The 22233-nt window shown below is 34.0% G+C and overlaps 3 protein-coding genes across 5 annotated transcripts; 1 reads left to right on the top strand and 2 right to left on the bottom strand.

The window, feature by feature from the left end:
* Positions 1-2698: 2698 nt before the first annotated feature.
* LOC120086376 (EamA-like transporter family protein) lies at positions 2699-6244 on the top strand. 2 transcript variants are annotated; one of them, XM_039042993.2, is made up of 5 exons: positions 2699-3261; positions 3352-3601; positions 3724-3931; positions 5374-5605; positions 5731-6244. In XM_039042993.2, the coding sequence occupies exons 1-5, from the start codon at positions 3151-3153 to the stop codon at positions 5959-5961; spliced, it is 1032 nt and encodes a 343-aa protein (XP_038898921.1). In that variant the 5' UTR covers positions 2699-3150; the 3' UTR covers positions 5962-6244. The 2 variants fall into 2 exon arrangements, with proteins under 2 accessions (XP_038898921.1, XP_090174112.1); XM_090317986.1 differs by having other exon boundaries at positions 2762-3261; positions 5374-5609; positions 5735-6244.
* A 163-nt stretch (positions 6245-6407) lies between these two features.
* Positions 6408-8897, bottom strand: LOC120086377 (uncharacterized). Its single transcript, XM_039042994.2, has 3 exons — positions 7934-8897; positions 6875-6993; positions 6408-6754 (listed from the first exon to the last, which is right to left on the bottom strand). Exons 1-3 carry the CDS (start codon positions 8165-8167, stop codon positions 6604-6606), a joined length of 504 nt encoding a protein of 167 aa, XP_038898922.1. The 5' UTR covers positions 8168-8897; the 3' UTR covers positions 6408-6603.
* Positions 8898-10642: 1745 nt separating this feature from the next.
* Positions 10643-19249, bottom strand: LOC120086264 (P-loop containing nucleoside triphosphate hydrolases superfamily protein). 2 transcript variants are annotated; one of them, XM_039042813.2, is made up of 16 exons: positions 18785-19249; positions 18413-18520; positions 18017-18184; positions 17448-17747; positions 17232-17317; positions 16312-16396; positions 16014-16226; positions 15489-15548; positions 14415-14494; positions 13803-14122; positions 13622-13713; positions 13416-13542; positions 12007-13160; positions 11642-11943; positions 11124-11291; positions 10643-11017 (listed from the first exon to the last, which is right to left on the bottom strand). In XM_039042813.2, exons 1-16 carry the CDS (start codon positions 19043-19045, stop codon positions 10906-10908), a joined length of 3636 nt encoding a protein of 1211 aa, XP_038898741.1. In that variant the 5' UTR covers positions 19046-19249; the 3' UTR covers positions 10643-10905. The 2 variants fall into 2 exon arrangements, with proteins under 2 accessions (XP_038898741.1, XP_038898740.1); XM_039042812.2 differs by having other exon boundaries at positions 18413-18523; positions 18785-19234.
* Positions 19250-22233: the final 2984 nt, after the last annotated feature.

Below are 22233 nucleotides of genomic sequence, written 5' to 3'. Positions count from 1 at the left end.
GTTGTTTTCAAATATAAAAAATGAACCAAAATATTTATAAAATATAACAATATGTCAATTAAGTTATGTTCTTGTTGGCACTAAACCATCAAATTTTGATGGATATCATTTAAGATTAATAAATGCAATTTAACATAGAATTGACTTCATGAAGTATAAGTTTATCTTGAGACTAACGCATGTATTTAATTGAAATTCACTCCATCAAAGTATAATAGGAGGCATTAAAAAATATATATTTAAACAAAAGTATAAATTGGTTACCGAAAAGACAAATAACAGCCTTGTTTTTCCGGTCCATTAACTTGCTATTAATGTTTCATTAATTGCGATCAATATCTTGGACGGTTCCAAAAACTACCAAACGCTTGCATTAATTTATTCTTCTTATAATTTATTACATTATAGTCAAGTGTCGTTTGGTTCAAATTCATTTTAGTTGTTAAAATAAGTTTAGCTCAAATGATATATATATATATATGTATTTTGACAGAAAGATATATAGTTGGAATTTTCCTTTTTCATAATTCTGATAACAATTATTTTAATTTTTAAATTATAATTATTTTATGTTAATTGAGCTATACTCGCTTTGATTATTTTTATATATATCATGTGTAATATAAAAAAAAAATATGTAAATTTTTATATATATCATGTGTAATATAAAAAAAAATATGTATAAATATAATAACATGGAACCTCCTATTCAAAGCATATCACAATTTGAGAGATTTCACATCGATGGGCAAATTTTTTTCTCCAAACTTTGGGAGAAACTCTTATATGAAATTTTATTTCAAAATATCATTAAAAAAAATATTTAATCTTTAAAAAAATTAATATCAACGAATATAACTCAATTACTAAAAAATATGTGTTATTAATTGCGATGAGAAGGTTTTCAAATCTCTCACCAAAACTAGAGAGAGACAAATAACTAACTAAATTCAAAATTGTTATCTATTCTAAAATTAACAACTAAATAATACTAATTAATTTATACAAATTACAACGTTATGGTTGAGGGAGTTTTTTTTTTTTTTTTTTGAAGGTTCAATCTTTCATTATCACTTTTGTGTGTTATGGAAAAATTAAATAAGAAAAATATTAAATTACATTCTTAATTTTTTATTCTTTTTTTTTTTTCTAAAACAGTGTGGTCTTTTCGAATTACATCATTTTAATGTATCATTTTAAAATATTAATGCAATGAGTTTTTTAAATTTGTTTTTAAAAATTTGGAACTAAAAAGGTATATTTTAAAAACTTAAAGGCCAAATAAACTTATTCTAAAAAAATTCAATGACTAAAAAGATATGTTTTAAAAACTCAAAAACCAAACACACATATTCTTCAAAACTTGAGGACTAAAAAATATTATTTCCTCTTGAATATATATACCTTAACCAATTAAGTAATACTTAGGGGATGATTCTTTCGAAAAAAAATTTAAGTTCATTTTTCCAGTACAACTATGGAAATAGGGCACTGAAACTTCAAATTCTAGGAAATGAGATCATATCCATTATAATTGAGTAGTCACATTGACATAAAGTTTAAAATTTTGTTTGAATTTCATCCCTCCGGAAAAAAAAAAGGCTTACCTACGAAATAATTAAGTTAGGTGTACAAAAATTCAAATAATGAAGAAAATAGAAAGGAAATAATCATGGGTTTTAAAAGGGAGGAAAACACATAGTCGAGTGCAGCCGTTACCAGTTAGACCGGTCCCCGACTAATCACATTCTGCCGGTACCAGTGCCACCCCTATAGTATCTATATAATAACCTGTTTTTCTAAAGAAAAATAATGTATTTATATAATATTTGTCTTGTTTCTAAAACCTATTATTAAATGTTTTTTCCCAAAGGCATTGAATTATTATTTTTTTTTCTAAACAATAACTTATTCTTAATATATAATGATTTTGAAATTTGTTACTAAAATATTATAGCTATTAATACACATAGACATCTCCATCTCAAATGATCTTAATTCTTAAAATGAAAAGATATCTTTGTCTCAAATAATCTTAATCCTCAAGAAAAATTGGACTTCTTTATCGTAATTAAATCTTTTTTTTAAGTATAATAGAGGAAGAAGATTCAAACTATAAATCTCTCAATCAACAATGCATTCGTATGTCAGTTGAGTTATGCTCACTTTGTTAAACTAATGAAACTTGAACTTATTAAATATTTTTTAAAAAATCATAAACTGAAATAAGAAAATTGTTTTAAATGTCAAACAACTAAATAATTTTAAATATAGTAAAATGTTACTGTCGATTACTAATAGACACTGATATAATGTCTATCAATAATAGACGATAATAGTGAACACTGACAGACACTTCCATCATCTATAAGTGTCTACTCGTGATAATAAGTGACATTTTACTAAGTGGATTCATTTTATTTTATTTTATTTGAAAATAGTCGTAAAAATTTTGTTTTTTTTATTTGATTTATAATAAAAGAAAAATAGAAGAGACATCGGATGGTTGAAAGATGGGAAAAGTTCTGTAATCCGTCAAAAACAAGAAACGAACGGGTGAGATTATCTGGCGTGCCGTTGATGGTTTGACGGCCTTAAGTAATGGACACGTGGCAACTGGGACCCACAATCCCCAAGCGTTTTGGGGCGGAGAGGTTTCTCTTTTCTTTATGTTGGGACTTTACCTTGCAATTTGAAAAGGGTAAAAATAATAATAATAATAATAATTAATAAGAATAGAATATATAACCCAAAAGCCATTAGGAAGAGCCAAATCCAAGTCTGAATCAATCGCCATGGCCAGACCCTAAGCTAAAGAAATGAGCCCAACGCTCCAGGCTCCAGCCATAGATAGACATCACGAACTGAAGCGTTTTTAGAAATTCAATTTCAATTGCAATTGCAATGAATTAGAGAGAGAATTACAAGTACGATCCTCGGCGGGGATGCATGCCTTCTGCGTTTTTTTGCCCCCAAATTCATCCGTTTCATATACTCTAACTTCTTCCTGCTAAACCTTTTCCTCAGCTCTCAACTACGCTGAATTAGGGCGTTCCTTTTCCAATTCCGAGTTCAGGGTCTGTTTTCTTTTTTATCTATTGGGTTTTTCGCGGTTTTTCATTTGGTGATCTGGGGTCTGAGGCCATAGAGATGGAGGAAGCTCGGTTGTGCCAGTGGACTACCATTAGATCTCTCTTTGCAATTCTTCAATGGTGGGGTTTCAATGTCACCGTCATTATCATGAACAAGTGGATCTTTCAGGTCTTGCTGAATTTTCTCTATTTTCTTCATTTCTCGATTAGGTTTGCTTTGGTTGTGAAATTGATCTGTTTTGTTTTTGTGTTTCTGCAGAAATTGGATTTTAAATTCCCTTTAACGGTTTCTTGTATTCACTTCATTTGCTCTGCTATTGGAGCGTATATGGCGATTAAAGTATTGAAAGTTAAACCGCTGATTTCTGTTGATCCTGAAGATCGGTGGAGAAGGATATTCCCCATGTCATTTGTGTTTTGTATTAACATAGTGTTGGGAAATGTCAGCTTGCGTTATATTCCGGTTTCTTTTATGCAGACAATAAAGTCTTTCACTCCTGCAACAACAGGTGCGGTTTTGAATTTTAATTGTTTGTTCATTATCTGTTTTTCATTGTTCTATGTTTTTTTATTTCGAAATTTTCAATTTTAAATTGTGTTGTTACATTTTTTTTTTTTTTCCTTTTAACAGTTGTTTTACAATGGCTTGTATGGAGAAAGTACTTTGACTGGAGAATATGGGCATCTTTGATACCCATCGTTGGAGGAATTCTTCTTACTTCTGTGACCGAGATGAGCTTTAACATGCTTGGGTTTTGTGCTGCCTTATTTGGTTGTTTGGCTACCTCTACAAAGACCATCCTTGCCGAATCCTTATTGCATGGATACAAGTTCGACAGGTACTGCCTTTTTTTGCGTGGCTAATTCTTTTTGGATTCAATTTTTCTTGTAAAACTAAGTTTCATCCTGCATTCCTGGTTGTTGCATTCTTTCTCTGGGTTTAGATTGATTGTTGTTGCTTGAAAACCCCATTTAGAGATACCCTTAAAGTACAAATATGTGATATGTTCAGTATTGTTCATGCAATTAGTAGGATCATAGATACTAAAAAGCCAATTCCATTCTTGGCCATGTAGTTCCTCTTTCTTCTTATAGACATATATAAAATCTAAATTAAAAATCTGCAAGTACTTCCAAAGGGAATGTGTTCATATGTAAGCAGAAGAGGTTAGTTTTGGTTGAATGAATTGAAGAAAATTTTGAAAGTGTTTCATAGTCGACAATGAATTATTTATATACTCTTCATTATTCTCCAGTCTTCCCCACTTGCTAACTCTAGTGCCTTTTTCTCTGTTTTTTTTGTTCTTCTTTGGGTCTGTAAAGAAAATTTTACATCTCCGAAGATCAATTTCCATTACTAGTATTTTATATTTTTTCGGCTGCAGACTGTTTTAACACTCTTTAGCAATTCAACCTTTTTCATTTTATCAAAATACCATGCTGTCAGTTACCTTTCTCGCATCCTTTGGTGGTGGATTCTTATTATGGGTAGCTCAAGTAACCTTAGTTTAGGTAGTGTGTCAGTGTCCACCTCCACCAGCGTTGACATTCTGATACAAATCAGTCGCTCAAATTTTAATATAATTTATTACAATTTTTTTCTTCTCAGTTGCATAAGTTGTGATACCGAGGCAAGTTTTGGCCCTCCTTCACAACAATACACAAAGAAAACTAGACAAGTAATGAATAGTGAAAATAATTATGACGCCTTTTAAGATGACATAATTGTACGAATACACAGATTTTGAATTTTCGATATTTTTTTATATAGATCGTTGAATCATTAAACATTTACTGATTTGATTTTCTTTTCTTTACAAGTATTTGTCATCAGTTCAATTATTTGGATGCATTTCGTATAGTACGTTCATATTATTCAGTCTTCTTGTTTGTAATCTTGGTTTTATGGTCATAATCCTTATAAACATGAATATTTGAATGACTCCAAGTGTGTACGGTGATATGCATACATCCTACTCCTTTTCGCAGCCATGTTCTTTTTGTTTAATGCTACACATTTATGTTTCATGTTGTATCCTTCTTCAATTGTACATGTATTATCACTGGCATGGATGGTTAAATGAAATGACTTCTTCCTCCCTCATAAATTATAATGACATGTTTCCACCAAAGATCAAACCCCTCCCCTGCTGGTTGTCATTTTCAATTAATACTCTACCATTCATTGGACAGTCATTTCATGCTAATGGTTCTTTTCGTTGTTTTATATATGTTCCTAATTATGTTTGATCTTTGGTGTTTGTTTTCTTTTGGGCATCAGCATAAATACAGTGTATTACATGGCGCCTTTTGCAACCATGATCTTGGCTGTACCTGCTATGCTCCTTGAAGGTAACGGGGTTCTTGATTGGCTTCACACGCACCAGTCTATTTGCTCGTCACTCATCATCATTTTCAGCTCTGGGGTGATGGCTTTCTGTCTTAACTTCTCCATATTTTATGTGATTCATTCCACCACTGCCGTGACGTTCAATGTTGCTGGAAACCTTAAGGCAAGTCCTGCTTGATAACATTGGCATGGAGTATAGTCTTATAGACCATTATAATTCCTTGTTCCCTATACAAATTTCCCTTCTTAATACTCTGGTGAGTTACATTTGAATTTCATTATGCGCAGGTAGCTGTTGCTGTCCTTGTTTCATGGTTGATATTCCGAAACCCAATTTCAATGCTAAATGCAGTTGGATGTGCGATTACACTTTTGGGTTGTACATTCTACGGTTATGTAAGACATCTTATCTCACAGCAGCCACCCGGAACCCCTCGAACTCCTAGAACACCTCGGACCCCTCGGAGTCGGATGGAGTTGCTCCCCCTTGTAAATGACAAATTAGATGATAAGATCTAATTGGTTGCATTGCGGTTGATGTGTTCTTGGTAGTTGGCACACCAATAGTAGAAAAAGGAAAGTACAAAAGAATACAAAAGCATAATACTCGGGGCTTGTTTGTTCTGTCCACTTGCTTTAGGCGATTTCAATTTTTCTTCTTCATAATGCTATCTTTTTATCTCCCCACCACATATTTTGTTGTTTGTAGATTTAGCATATCAATGAGAGACTGATATCACCTTTTCTTTTACTAGTTATCTCATGTCTCTGATTAAAGAGGCAATCATTATTAGAGTTCCAATCATTTTTGTTCTTAATCTTGCTTTCTATTCAAATTATAAAAACCAAAAAAGAAAACAATTCCCAGGTTTCTGACGTCCTAAAATTCATCTCTACCTTGCTTTTTTGCTTGGAAACGATCTCAGTTTTCAAGTTCATCTGAATGGATCAATTGTTGTATCCTGTTGGAATGAAAGTTCTGAATTTCTGATTATTAAAATGCTGACGGGAGACATTCAACTTTGATGAAGAGTTCTACAATGTAAAGAGCATCTAGCTTTTAGTTACAGGGTTAAGATTAAGATTAGAGCTAACACATGAAGGATGATGATAGGTTGAAACATCAGATCTTGCATTGGTGAATTTTTTTTGTTTGTACAACTAAGCAAGGAGCCAGAAGTTCTTCTGCCATCTGGTGTTGATAAGGTAACCTCCCATGCCATTGGTCTGTTTTCTAACCCCAATTGTACAGCAATCTGCATGGTTGATGCACTGTTCCACAAGCTGCTCTGAGCTGCTGGTCCCACAGAAGCTGCAAGAGAAATTACCATGTCTACCAGGTTAGTAATCATGACCATTCAAACTTTTTACTGTTTTTTTTTTTAAATGAAAAAAAGGCCTATATATGATGATGGAAGAGGTTGGGACCCACCAGCCAAACAGAGAGGGCTTTTTCTGGGGAACTACTAAAACAGATGCCTCAAGCTTCTTCACTTGGCTCAAAACTGTCTCTACTTTTGGGCCTTGAATCACTAGTGCTTCAACTTCCACCTGAAATTTTGCACCAAAAATTAGATCGGTCACAGAACCCAACACTGCTCTGATGTAATACTTAAAAAAGATGGCTTCACCTCACTTTTCCCCCTTTCTGGGTGTATGTTTTGAACTAAATATGAAAGAGTTCAATTTGTTTTTGTATGTTTGATTGGTATTTAATTTTGAAAATAAATCATTTAAAAAAAAATGTAGTATTTGACAACCGTTCGGAATAGCTTTAAAAATAATTTCGAAGTGCATTTTAAATGGTTTTTATCAAAAGAGTTTAAATAAAAATGATTTTGTAATAAACCTTTTTCCTCCATTAAATCCAAATAAACCTTAGAAACATGTTTTTAATCATTTAAAATTAATTCAATGTTCAATTTCAAACATTCAATCACACTTTTAAAAATATTTTCTAATTTCACAAATGACAAAAGTGATTTTCACAATTTGAAAATCACTCTCAAATATCTCATTAGTCATTTACAAAGATGGCCCTCCAATCTAGATATGGGAGAGAGCACTAGGAAACGGCTAGCTAGTAGTCAGTGGCTTGGAGATTTCTCTCTTTTCTGTTTTTAGACACTTTCTCTCCTTACTATGCTTTGTTTTTTCCCCTTATTTTATTTATTAAAACATGCATTAAACCCAAGGGATTAAATTAGAAGTCATTCCCCATATGGCCCATATCCCACACATCCCAGTAAGATAGAGAAGTAGAAACTAAACTTGATATACCCTATATTAGAAAAATAATAACAACAAACCTCAAACAAAGCTTAAGAAGTTCAATGTTGTTTACACAGAATTGAATACAGGTGGGGGAAAAGAGTGATAGGATAGAAGATCCAAGTAGAACCCATGAAGGACTAGGAGGATATATAATAATTCATCCAAAGACAAAATTGCAAACTAAAGGCTAACTAAAGAATCAAAACAGAAGTGATACCTCAGGTCTAGAAGCTTTGCAGAGGTAGCCAAGAGAGTTAGCAAGAAAAGAGGAAGAAGAATCAGAAGGCATTTCAGAGAGCCTGTTTGAGTGAGAAACAATATGAAGAAGAGTGAACAAGTCACCCTTATTAGCAACATGGGTTAGAGCCCACATCATAGCATGCTTGGACTGAGATGTATGATCCACCACCACCATCACTCTCTTCTTACCGTACCTCTCAAACCTTTCCATTGACGCTCAGTTTAAAGCTTTTTGCTTCACCTAACTTTCTTCTAGGGTAAAAATCAAACTCCACTGTTAGATAGTCTTTCACTTTTGGTTGCCTTAAAAAATGAACCACTTTTTCTCTAGGGAAGATGGTTTGGTTTGGTGGGTTGGTTGGTTATATAGAAACTTGAGTTTTTTACATTTAGAAGATAGAGAGAGAGAGAGAGAGAGAGAGAGAAAGAGAGAGAGAGTTTGAAAGATGGGACCGAGTGATAAATACAAAGCCATGATTTATAACTTTTTTGAGTCACGGGAAGCACTGAGATGATGGTGGCTTTACAGTTTACTTATAACATTGATGCAAATAAAAACAGTACCGCTACTGCCTATTTTGATGATGATAGGAAAGACTCTCTGTACTAGAATGGCTTGCATCTTTTTCAGAAGCTTTTTTTCTCTTTTCCTTTTCTTTATTGTTTGAAAAATCTATCATTACCAAGATATGGTTTGTGAAATAAAATAAAAGTAAGCTTTTCTAGGGGTGAGAAAGATGTTTTGAAGAGATCAAGAAAGAGTGTAGAAATAGCCCATTCTTATTGAAAGTACTGGTTCGTGATTCCGTCCCGACTTGGCCTATTTGTTGACCTTTTCTGGAGGCACTTTTATCACGAGTTGGCCTATTTATTGAAAGACTTACTTTTATTATTATTATTATTATTTTATGAAACTTAGCTAAGATTTTAAAAAAAGAAAAGAAAAAAAATCAAATGAAACTCAACTGAAATTATCATAAAATTGTAGTTGTATTAAGAAACAAATCAAACATACAAATGTGGTAATTATTTGATTTTTTATTTTTAATTTTTGAAAATTAAGTCTATAAATAATCTTTTTTTTTTTTTTTTGCTTTGTTAATATTTTTTACCAATATTATAAAAATCAAGCTAAAATTTAAAAACTTGTTTTTAAATTTGGAATTTGATTAAGAAAAATTGATATAAAATAGGTTTAATTTTTAAATTCTTTTTCTAAAAAATGGAAGAGTTGCAAGCGGCCTTAGTAATTAGTATGAAATCAAGTTGGTAAATAACCTTTATTATTTAATAGGTTTGTAAACTTGTGACTATTTAATCCCTTCAATTTTACAAAAGTGTCCATCCTTCCAACTGTGTCCAATAGACCTTTAAAATGACTGTCCAATCGAGCTTTAAAAATGTTTAATTGTGTCTAATAAATACTCTGATTTATTTAACATATTTTATAATTTGAGAATATATTTGACACTAAATTGAAAATAGATACAAAATTTAATTTTGTATTTAATATATCAATTATAAATTTTTGTGAATTTTTATAAGATTCAAATATTACAAGAATTTATTAAACACAAAATTGAAAGTTGAACATATTAGACTTTTAAAGTTCATGAATGTATATTGATCACTTGATGACAACAATTCAAATATAATTTATTCAAGTTTATTCATTTAGAAAAAATTATTCAAGTTTTATCTTTGAAGAAATTGTCGATAATAAAAGGGAGTTAGAATTTCTGTATATAAATTAGGGGTGTCATAAATTGAATCAGATCGAATTAAGATACTTTTTAGATTTGGATTAGATTGGAATGATCAAATTTTTGGGATCATCAAATTTTGTAAACATCCCCAAGGCCCTAATATACATGTATGATATGGAATTGTATAATTAGCTCCAAGAGGCCATCCGGATTCTTACAATCTAAAACTAAAATTTCCCAAAAATGATTCTTACAATCATCAAATCAAATAATATACATATATGATTTGGGATCATCAAATTTCTATATTGCACGACGAGGCTACTACAATCTAAAACTAATTGCAAAATCTGTTCAATCGCGGGGGGGGGGAAGATGTGGGGTGGATTATTTTGAAGGAAGATTCAAAATACCATTGTGGAAAATTGATGGCTTCCATTTTAGAAGTGCATTTCTCCTTAAAATCCACGAATCCATTAGACACAATTGAAAATTGAAATTTTCATTAGACAATTTAAATTTATATCTAAAAATCAATTAATTAAAAAATGACATTTGCCAAAAATAATTGAAATTTAAGGAACCTACCCTTTTTGAAGTTAAGATACCAAATAGATACTAATCTCAAAGTTGAGACAAAAAATTGATGGATTGATTTGTGTGTTCAGTCCTGCTACTCATTTACAGCTGTAAAACCCAATTTCACATTTTTACGATTTACCACTGCATGTGCCAACCAAATTGTGAGTAATAGTCAATTAGGAACCAACTTTCAAAACTACAAAACATTTGTGTGGACAACGACGCAATCAACCAAATTGTGAGTAATAGTCAATTAGGAACCAACTTTCAAAACTACAAAACATTTGTGTGGACGACGCAATCAAGTTCATGGAAAATGCGAATGTTCCTATCATGTCGAGGAAATTTCTTTTTAGGATTTTAAATCAAGGCAAAAAAAAAGTGATAATCTGGACAAATTTGTTGTTAAATACAGATTTTCTATTAATTACTGCTATAAGTTACAAAAACAATCAGTGTAAGCAAGCTTGATTATGATGGGAGGCAATTTAATCACAAGCATAAACGACCTACAAACCTAATCTAAATGCAATCGAGACCTCCCTCTCAACAGCCTTATTGAGCTATTTCCTAGAGCTATTCATCGTATCATAGTAACATAAAGGTGTTAGTGAATTCTACCTTGTTAGCATTCCTTGGGAATGAATTGCTGAAGATAGCATTAACATCCTTGAATATCTTTGTATGGAAGGTTAGATTGTCCCAGCAATGTTATATCTTCAGGGGAGAACAGATGAGAACCAGTACTCAAGTAATGTCGCGCAATTCTTCCCCTACATTACAAATCAATCAAGAACAATGAAGGGGTTGTAAAAGGTAAAAGTGTTTATTAAAAATGTGCAAGGAAGCCTGTTCTCAATTCTTGTTATAGGTACAAACCTTCGTCTTTTTGTCTTGTCAGGGCCTTTTGATAGACGCAAAGTTTCTGATCTTGAAATGCAGCGCAATGAAGAAAGATATTCGAAGAATCGAACACCTTTCAGTGACAAATAAGATCTGTCTGGAGCTACCTGCTGAATTACATCGAAGAGGCGTGATTTCATATCTCTGCACAGAAGACATTCAGAACCATGAGAAAAAGAACCAGCCCACTTAGAACAGGTGTGAGAAGATTTGCTTCAACAGGGAATGTGAAACTGAATCTGTAAACTATGTTGTCAGTCTTTTAAAAATGCTAATTTTGTTTTTGGAAAATCTGAGAATTACCATTACCATAGATTTTTTCTTTAAAAAAAAATGCACATCTTCGTTCTGTCATCTTACGTAGTCAAATAGGATTTTGAAGGAGTCTATGTGTTCCCCATGATATTAGATAACCTAGGTCAGCCAGCTGGAATCCTAATCATCCTAGCAGCTATTCAAAAAAATCCATGTGAAAGGAGATTTCAGTGTCTTACCTCTCTGGCATATTACTGTTTCCTGGAAGGCTGAGTTTCAAAATCTTCGTAGTGGAGGAGTTTTCCATCATATTATGCCTCAATAGTTTACCCAATGCTGCTGGATTAGTTGCAGAGGCTAGCATTTCTGATACGATATCCACACTGCTACCAAAGCCTACACGAGAACCCGTGGTAGCAATATCATTTGCAATGACGCTAAATCCATGCTGAGCAATTGTAGATGCCATCTGCAATTGCTCACCTCCCCAGGAGAATGAGTCTGATTCCTCGGATACAAATGTTGGCATCTCAAACATATCCTAAAAAGAAATATAGTTAACATTATGGGAGTATTCGTGATATACACAATTTAAAGCACTTACTTGTGGCCGGCAGGAAGAAAGCAGGTCCGCATCTGAAATTAGATGGCTCATTCTATGAACTAGTTCGATGATCTGAAAAGTTTCTTTTTTTTCTGGCGGGACATGATGTCCTAGAAGATCTAAGTGACCAAGGCGAAATTGTTTCCACAATTCTTGCACTGAATCACCCAAAACTTTCAGTTCAGGTTTCTCTACAAACTTGGACTTGTTAAAGTCTATACGGCTGCACTCATCCATCACAGGATACCCTCTGATATTGTTTTCCATATGTCCATTACAAGAAAATCCTTCCGTCTCTTGGCAAGATAAATTAAATATGTTGCAAGTATCTTCCAAAACAGCTGTAGTTTCTTGTACAGTATGTGTAGGTGAACCAAAACTATTGGCTTCAACTGCTAACACATTCTGAAAAAGCTCATCCATAGAAACTTCTAGACTGGCACCAGCATCACCATGAGATACCATTTGGGGAAACAACTGCATATCATGAATTTCCGTCTCAGGAACAAAAATTGATTCTGGTACGTATGAGGTAGTGACAGACATGGACATCTCATTCACACCTATACCCCCTGCAGTTTCTGAACTTGGATAATGATCTTCAACAGTATTATTTGCCATATGATAAAGCAGCCCATTTAATGGGCTTGAGTAATTTGGAGATATCTGATGGTGAGATGATAATATACCGTCATCTTTATTTGGTACTAGAGAACATTCCTTGTTGATAGGAACATCTTCAGAGTCAGAAGACACCACTATATCCAGCCTTCTTCGGTGCTTCTTCCTAGGTAAAGGAATAGGGGTTCCTGAAATATCAGAACACTCGTGTGCAGCATTAAACTCAACTGCAAATTCATTGTGATCTTGAATCGAGCCATTCCTACTCAACATTGCTGCCTTCTTGGCTTCTAAAAGATAGGTGTCTTCATAATTCTGGTAGTGTAGACCATTCTGCATTCCCTTGTCATAAAATTCACCTTCACTTGCCTCCAACAAGCAAGTCGTTTCCATTCTTAATAACGACATTGTTATCTCTTTGTCAACTAGCTCTGATAACTGAGACGGGAAACTCCATGGCATCATCGCCGGCAGTATCTGATGGCCAGCATCAATATCGAATGAAAGTGAGCCATACTTTTTCTGAATTTTATCTGCATGATAAAATACATCCATCAGATAAATGATCAAAAGAATTAAAAATCATTTCAAATCTCTCTCCAAAAACACCAGGACCTGCATTTGATGAAGCTATAATCTTGTTTCAATTAAAGCATCGCATAGGCCAATAATAGTAAGGAAAACTCAGGAATGGTAGAAGAGTAGAGATTGTGTGGGTGGGTAGGGATGTTGGGGCATAGTTGCACGTTCAAATTGCATTGTATATGTGCTTGGAAAGCAAGACTGACCTCTAAATCTTGTACCCTGGCACCAGAACTGAAGATGCATAATGGTTTTCCGTATATCTTTGTGGCAACAATGAATAATGCGCTCAAGTAAGCATGGTTGGATGCTGACTCCTTCAGCAGTACAAATCTGAAAGGGAAGCAATAATGAATCGGGTGAATGGAAATTCAAGTGATATGTCATTAGTAGAGAAGCCAGAAGCACACACCTTATATAAATGGCTAAGTAGTTCCATTGATGATGGTCGGTTAAAAGAGACCTGTAGCCTATTCAAATTATCAGGGAGAACAGGATCGCTACCTATAGTTCAAGAATAAAACAAGAATGATTCATTGTAAACTGTAAAATTCCTACAACATGAAGTCAATTCCACAAGTAAGCCCTCTTACTGTTGCTGGTCAAAACTATGGGTCCCTTCCCCGTGTCAGCAATCTCTTGAATTGCAGAAATAAAACCACGATCCTCAAGAAAAATGATATCCACATCCTCTAAAAGAATTAAAGGCTTAGCTTCACCTTGGTTGCTGAGGCTTTCGGATGCGATGTATTCAAATTCTCCAGCACCTTTAAAGTAATCTTTAGAATCATCGTCTGATAAAGGGATGAGTTCAATCACCTCACTAGCTAAACATTTGGCTGCTGTACTCTCTTGAAAAGAGGAACATTTCTCAATAAAACTGTTCCTTGATCCCTGGGAATTTTTTACTGACCTATAAGATACCACCTTTTTTCAGTCAATTCTGAAAAGGATTTATGGCCAGCAAAAATAAGAAATTGACAAAGAGCTACTATGATGGTTGAACCATATCAAAATGGACATGCAGGCATAAATTAATGCTCTTTTTTGAAGGAGAAATTAGTAATAAATATGCACCAGACATTGAAATTTACTTTTCTTAAGTAGTAACCAGAATCATGCAGAATGAGCAATATATATCATAGAGTTTAAGAAAGAAACTATAACATGGAGGGAATCTAAGCCAAAATTTAAATAGTACGGACCATTTTAGCTGATGAGATTGTAAAGCCTCTCCAATCATCTGCTTGAGAACAGCTCCTGATCGAATAACAGATGCACTGAACTGAAGGACAATATAATAGTCACGGTAAAGTTTTTTTATATATATAATATTTATATTTTTAATCTATTAAGCAAAAAAGGAGTTACTACAGAGGATGTGGGTAGAGAATACCACCACCATAAGGAATTTATTGCAGGAAAAAGCCATAACTAACCAAGTTTAAACACGAGAATCATGTTTTTTAAAATTAAAAATCAAAGTCCCTTGATTTCTTTGTATCCATAAAAGCAATAATAGAAGTGCAAAAGTCACAAAAGGTACTCCAATCAAGCTGGAAAAGGTGCAAAGTTACAGAAACTATTCAAAGAAATTCCATTTTGTCACAAGAAGCTCATTTATTTATCAATAAAAATTACAACAAAAGCTCTCAACATGGATCTTGGCTGAAAGGCATACCAAAATATTCGTTAAGAAAAACTACACTTTGGCTACAAACTGATGCGGGAAAGTTGTTTTTGGAGTTTCATCAAGAAGATGAAATCAATACAATAAAGAGCCCAGTTTTAAGCCAATTATGGATATCTTAAGGTTTTGAAGGCAAGGGAACAAAGTATAAGGCAACATCAATTTAGAAGTAATAGGAATGAGATTCAAAAAAAGTGGACTAAGTGATGGTACAGAATTTTTCAGGAGTCAAAATCACCCCATCTTGGTTAGAACTAAGACCAAGCCACTGCAATTTTATCTCTAAGTCCAATCAAATTGTCAAGTTCTCTTCCAAAGTGGTTCCTCCTAAACCCCAAGTCCCAATTTAGACATAGTTAACTTTCTAGATGGTTTCTTACATTGTCTTGATCTCTGATAGATGAAATCTATAGTCATTTGATTAGTTAGAAAGCCAATTTTCCATACATGAAGGATATTCCCCAACATATCAACAAAATTAAAGGCTCCTGTATCATTTTGATCCCAAAACAACATCATTCAAATTTAGCAGCAGCAAATTACATATTTAAATTCAGAAACCATCGTTGTGATGCCAAAGTAGCATTACCTCAAAAACCCTGAAACCATGCTCTTCAGCACAAGCATAAATCGCTGCAGATTTCCCACTCTGCAACCATATGGAAATATTTTAACCAAAGAGAAAAATCATGAACAGCAAGGAGAATAAGTTCCCACATTCATAAATAATAACCTGCAACCTTAAGAGAGATAAGGAAGTAATTATAATATATTGCACAGTTTAGATGGAGAATAACAATGGACTCTCCTAAAAATTACTTCCCAGAGGTAACAGAATATTAAGAGCTCAATTAAAGAGGCGAGCAAGAAAATCCAATTTAACTGTAAACCAAATAAACCACCAACTTGAAATTCAAAGAAATCTATGAAGTTGCTGTAGGAGGAAGAAACTGAAACAAAGACTTACATTTTTCTTCTTTTAAAAAAGAAAAAAAAAAAAAGAAACAAGACTTCTCATTGATAAAATGAAAAGAGACTACACTAAAAAAATACAATGAAACAAAACAAAAGAAAGCATAAAACTATCAGGTGATACATGTGAGTTTCTGCATACCCCAGAAGATCCTGTGACAAGGAGAACATTTGTCAGACTATCCTTTCCATCTGGACTTTCATAGTCAGAATCACTCTGAGAACAGTAACCATCGTTATCTTGCTTCTGGAACTTATTCCCTCCACCAAAATCTTTGTTGTTCTGTGAATTTCTTTCATACCAGAGGTGTAGCCACTCACTCAAGAACTTGACTGATTCAAGATTACCACATACCTGCAAAACCATGTGTCAAGGAATGGATAATAGAAGAAAACAGATACCAGAAAGCTTTGTTGCTAAAACAGATTTGGTACCCAACCTCCATAGCCATCTTCGGCTGATATTTGTATGTCCATAAGCAATTTTTGGGACGGCTTTGACAACGAAGGTAGTAGGACTGCATTCTATTTTAACAAAACAATTGTTAAAATTGCAGTATCAAATAATAGGAGAGAAGCAAGAAGAAAATTAAGCATCCATGGTTTGAGGAAAAGCATAATCATCTCTTCAGACAGCAAAGATACCTATTGAAAACTACCACTGAAATGTTCAAACATTTAGAAAAGCAAGGAGCCAATCATAAGGATGAATGATGCATTAACCAAACAACAATAATGTAATCCAAGACATAACAAAATTATGAAGGTATAGAACTATGAGCTCCCTCATGAATCGACCTCACTTCAAGTTTGCTTATCAGTAGTAGTAATAAACTGACAGCAGCAATTTAATAAGCTGAAGTAACCAAATTATATATTAAAAATCCCATTCCCTTAGATGGAGAATATTATACTTGTGAAAAGAACAAGTGAAATGAGCACATATTTGCAGGCAGCATCATATACTGAAGCCATAAATCTTGGCAGCACTCAAATCATAGCTCAACAGCTCTACATATCATGCTTCTTCCACCTCTCACATCAATTAATTCCCACGGTAATATAAAAAGAAAGATTTGCTATAAAAAAAGAGGCAGGGAAAGATGGGGGAATATACTAACATTCAACCCACAACCCACAACATGCAAAACTTTAAACTAAGTTGTAGAACCTCAAATTTTCTAGTAAGAAAGTTTATTGTTTCTGGAGTTTAAACTAGAAGTATGGAACTGGTAGCATTTGACATCATAATTAAGGCAGGCAGAGTGAGAAGGAAGGGGGGTAAATGTAAATCAAACTCGTGGTTCTCTAAAAACAAGAAGAGCGACCAAAGAACTTAATAGTTCATAATAGTAATGACCTGTCCTCAAGAAATCTATTTTGATGCTCAAGAATTGGCCTTGCTTCAGAATCACTAAGCCCGCGTGTTTTATTCAGGTTATCATCCTGACAATAATTCATGAGAAAGAGATGATAAGCTCAAGAGAAGATGTTTGCAGTACAACTTGAAGTTGAAACGAGTTCAATAAAGTAGAGAAAGAAGGAAAGAAACATTTGAATTCAGGATGAAATATACCATTTCTGCACTACTTGGGAGGTGATGCAGCATTATTTCCTTGTCAGCATCCACACTGTATACAGTTGACATTAACTCTTTAATGCCTTCTTGATTGATGGAATTATGATCCATGGGCTCCTCAATTGTACCAGGAGTAGAATCGGAGGGTGGCAACACAATTGGAAGGTCATCTAAACTTAAAGACTTAACAGAGCCTTCAAATACTGATGAAGAAGCTTCTTGTAATGAATGGCCATTATGTATACTATTTCTGTCAGTGAAAGTCCAGTTTTTCCAGTCTGGAGATAGTTCATCATCCTGCATGGTATTATAAAAAAAATCACCCTGGATGAAAAACAAAAGATCTACTATTCAACATTTTGAGGAGAGTGCTTAGTCAAGAGCAGTGGGCTACCAAAGCGTTAAATATGTATTATTAGATAGTACTATCATACAGACATATTTACATAATAACTTGAGATGCTCCGAGTTTTTCTTGCATCCACTAAACTTCACAAATGATCGTCTGTGACAGCACTTTATATTTTTTGCAGCTTGACATAGAGTTAAGTCGAGAAAAAACATACCCCAGTTCCTTCATAGACGTGGATAGGATAACAATCAGTTCTACTTTCCTTTTTCTCAACAGTACACCCTCTCTCTGCCGATTGAGTTGACTCTTGATTTTTCTTCCCTGCTTTTAGGGATGAAAAGAAGGGATGTATTTGCCTTCCAGCAAACATCCGTGAATTTTCCTGATCATACGAATAAGGGCTTAGAGCTGGAGATTTAATTACTTAATGTATTAAACAAAGATACATGCAATAATCACTTCATACACAAACTCCTAATTTACGGGTGGAAATTCCAAAACCGACATATACACTCAAATCTCTACGAGTAGCACATCATGAGAACACAATAGCAACTAATAGAACAAAAATTCATCATGTAAGAGCGCAACAACAAACTATAAAACTGACCTCCCTAGTCATTTTGGCCTCCAGACGCAAGTCGGGAATTGTTGGAGTTGCCTCTTCAAAATGCAAAATTTTCTTTGGCGTCAAGTTTACTGCTCGCTTTTCCTTCGCCTGCTGTATATAAAACGTAATTATTTCATCTTCGATGTGATTATAGTTTGATGTAGAGGTGTAGACCTTTTCCAATTTGAATTTCCCAAAAAAAGGCATATCATATATCGTATTTCAATACCTAATTCCAGCATTATCCCAATTCCCAACACAAGCATCGAGTAATTTAGCCTAATTGAACTATTCATGCTACAACTATTCTCAAGCATATGGACAACCATTATGAAACTAGAGTAGCAATTTATCTAATTAAATCCAATTCACCTTCTTTGAGCTTCGTGATTGAGGCGTTGCCTTCCCCTTCGACTTCCTTTTCTTCTTGCCCTGACTCCCGCATAATTCCTCCTCCTCGCCGCAATTGTTCTCCTCCTCTTGATCGATTCCATTCTCCTCCTGTTCTTGAGGCTTGTGAGGAAGCAACGTAGACTGTACCAGTTTCCGGCGAACACTCCGGAGCTCCCGTTTTCCAGTCTCAGTGGCGCCAACTTCCGTCACATTCCCCGATTGCTCAGCCGGAGTCTCCATGAATCTACGCCCAATTGTGAATGATCTGATGGCTGAAAATTGGGAACTAGGGTTTTGAGAGAATTGGAGAATCAGAGAGTGAGCTTAAGCATTGTTCGTAACGAAACGTGATCCGAAGTACAACAGGAACCTCGGAGGGGAAAAGGAAACATAAAATTGGAGGGAATCACCTCGTTTGTTCCCGCGCTCGCGATGATAATCTTTTAATATCCATATCTTAATTAACTTCGTATTAATTAAATCTATAGTTTGTTTCTAATGATACTAATTAGTAATAAATAATAATAATAATAAGATCTCCCAAACTTATCTTATATTTACATTTTATTTTTTAACAATAAAAATCTAGCGAGATTCATGGAATAGAGGAAATCGATGATATTCGTTTAAATTCTAAATGCTGGGTTTGTGTGTGTGTTTTTGGGAATTAGGAAAAAGATATAGATGTTGGATTAGGAAAAATTAGGATAATATTGTAGTTTTTTAAACTATTTATAAAAATGTGGTTGTTTCAAAACAATTTAGAAAAATATTGTACTTTTTTTTTTTATTTAGTTTGTCGAGTCTTGGAAACTCGAGTCTTCAAATTTCGACAAGTCTAAATCGAATTTTGAAGACTCGACTTCCATAATTTTTTTTTCCATTATGTTATTTTAATATTACACCTCCCTTTGTTATTATTTTTTATCATCATCTTCTTAACTTAACTCTAAAAAATATCATATCCAATAATATTTCATTCACGTTTTCTTCCATAATTTAAAAATAATAAAGTGTAAATTAAAATATTCATATTAATACAACTATTATCTCATTTATATAAAAATAATTTAAAAAATCAATGTGTCCCACAAGGCGGACGTCGTCGATTTCGAGCTGATTGTCATCATCGACTTCGAACTTGAGGTTGTTCTGGTTCCTCTTGATGTTGCTCCGGTCCCTGTGCAGGTGCTTCATAATATGAAGATGATGGATCAGCCTCTGAATCATAATATCTTGAACTAAATGCTGGCATAATCATCAGGCTAATATAATCAGTTTGACTCTGTGTCTATATCACAAGGGATAATTCTTCCACGTTGTGAGCAACCTCATCAAACTTATTTTATTCTTCTCAAATAGGTCCTCTATGTCTATGAGCTGGTGGAGGAACAATATCTATATCGTACATATAATATATCTCCTCCATATAGTTTTGGTTGTCACTATATATAGCAAGAACCTGGTTTGGATCATTCGCAGCATCACGGAATCTTTTGTTGTTCAATCTCTGTGAATTGTAAAACAATTAGATAATATTTAAAATAAATTTATATTAAAAATAATTATATAATATTCATTTATTTACCAGATGACCCACATCTGCTCCCATATGAGTAATGTATCGTCTTGTGATATTAATATACCAGTTGATGTAGTTTTGAGTGACATACCTGTCAAACTGCTCAGTAGAAACCCTCACTACAATAAACTTTGCACGATAGTGCCATCGCACTACCAAACGTACAACTTTTTCAGACCAATCTCCAGTTCTTAAGTCAATGTCATGCAGTAGGGGTTTAGTATTACAAGGCGATGGGACATCTTGCTGAAAACCAGATTGTCTCGTTACCCTGTCAGGAAGATGTCACTCACCAATGTGAAAACATATGAGAAGACTTATCGTCCGCCGTATGTCTTGACCATTTGTACATAAATTGGGCAAAGTGTGCATAACAAGTTTGTAAGGCTCCCAAATAACCTGAAACACTATTATATTGAAAAACATTAAAGACAAATACAATAAAAATCTGTATAAAATAATCAATCTGGTTCAGTATTAATGTACCTTATCAGGTTGAAACAGATCAAACATGTAACTATACTGGCTGACTACATGTGTAGTTGTCATAGTCACGCAAAATTTGTCTCTCCACCTAAATTTTTAAATTGATAATTTAGATTATGAATTAACTAGATCAGTCATATAAAAATTAAATTGAATTAAAATAACATACCGAGAATCATAGGCTCGTCCAGCTAACTGAGCATCATTTACATGTTGTGGTTGTGGAGCCATTGTTGGAAATCGCTCACAAGCCCATAGTTGTAAAAGTATCAGAGGCTTAGCTATCTCGTGAACTTCATATTTGGTTGTTTTGCACAGTTGTCCATACAACTATGTCAAACATGCTCCACTCCAAGAATATTGTCCCGCATCATAGAGGTCAGCTAACAATGACAGGAACATCAAGTGAACAAAATGACTTGATTTGTCGGAAAACAAACTTCCACCTATCATTTGCAGTATATATACTCGTGCATATCTCATGACGGTTTCCTCATCTGCATCATCGTCAAGCTCATGGAATTGTGTCCCTAACCATATTAAACTTAACCTTGATCCTTTAATTTTGTCGACAGATAGGGTCACACCGAGGTACAGTTGACAGATTTGTTACCAATAATCATACATCACTCCGGAGACTGGCTCACCGTCAACAGGTAACCAGAACAACACTTCTATGTCCTGTAGAGTGATAGTGCACTCTCCAATGGAAATATGAAATGTACGCGTCTTAGGCATCCATCTCTCAACCAATGTTGGGATAAGATACCAATCTAACTGAATAAATTCTAATATGGCAACCCCATAAAATCCAGATGTACGAAGTAGCGGTAGTATTTAAAGGTGGAGTGGGATAGTGCGCTGAACAACTGCCTCTCGACGTCTGCAATATATTTTGCCGATGTTACGATCTTGCTATACAGCGGTTGATCGATGAATGGATTGGTCGTACAAAACATGGGGATCAATAGATCCTAGATTTAAAGCCACGATCTAAGAGAAAAAAAAAATCAATTAAATAATGTACAATTTAATTGAAAGAATTATGTACAACTTTATAAATTATAAGAACAAAGTTAAATACACAATAAAAGTATCATCTACACTTAATTAAATATATATAAAAAAAAATATTTATTTCTCAATCCCTAACTGTCTGGAGTATGTCTTAGTAACGAATGACACTTCCTTCGATTATGACCTAACTAATTACAAAACCCATATCGTCGTCGACTGATTGGTTCTGTCTAATCCATCTCGTTATGGTAACGTGAACTCTTTGGTCTACCAGGTTTTCTCACGATGGATCAACATGTAAGACGGACATATTAGGGTGCGTGATCCAATAATCTTCATGTAG

The sequence above is a fragment of the Benincasa hispida genome, chromosome 9 (genome assembly GCF_027475165.1).
Source record: "Benincasa hispida cultivar pf3 chromosome 9, pf3_genome.v1.1, whole genome shotgun sequence".
NCBI lineage: Eukaryota > Viridiplantae > Streptophyta > Magnoliopsida > Cucurbitales > Cucurbitaceae > Benincasa > Benincasa hispida.
The sequence above is the reverse complement of the archived record's forward strand: the minus strand, read 5'-3'. Positions and strand labels throughout refer to the sequence as shown.

Excerpts from the sequence above, each read along its gene's own strand:
- LOC120086377 (XM_039042994.2), bottom strand. The coding sequence starts at position 8,167 with ATGGAAAGGTTTGAGAGGTACGGTAAGAAGAGAGTGATGGTGGTGGTG. Across the intron at positions 6,994-7,933 it reads GCAAAGCTTCTAGACCTGAG|GTGGAAGTTGAAGCACTAGT; the intron begins GTATCACTTCTG and ends GCAAAATTTCAG. Across the intron at positions 6,755-6,874 it reads AAGCCCTCTCTGTTTGGCTG|CTTCTGTGGGACCAGCAGCT; the intron begins GTGGGTCCCAAC and ends TTTCTCTTGCAG.
- LOC120086264 (XM_039042812.2), bottom strand. The coding sequence starts at position 19,045 with ATGGAGACTCCGGCTGAGCAATCGGGGAATGTGACGGAAGTTGGCGCC. Across the intron at positions 17,748-18,016 it reads ACGTCTATGAAGGAACTGGG|GATGATGAACTATCTCCAGA; the intron begins GTATGTTTTTTC and ends AATACCATGCAG. Across the intron at positions 14,123-14,414 it reads CAATCTCATCAGCTAAAATG|GTCAGTAAAAAATTCCCAGG; the intron begins GTCCGTACTATT and ends GGTATCTTATAG.
- LOC120086376 (XM_039042993.2), top strand. The coding sequence starts at position 3,151 with ATGGAGGAAGCTCGGTTGTGCCAGTGGACTACCATTAGATCTCTCTTT. Across the intron at positions 3,262-3,351 it reads TGAACAAGTGGATCTTTCAG|AAATTGGATTTTAAATTCCC; the intron begins GTCTTGCTGAAT and ends GTGTTTCTGCAG. Across the intron at positions 5,606-5,730 it reads ATGTTGCTGGAAACCTTAAG|GTAGCTGTTGCTGTCCTTGT; the intron begins GCAAGTCCTGCT and ends CATTATGCGCAG.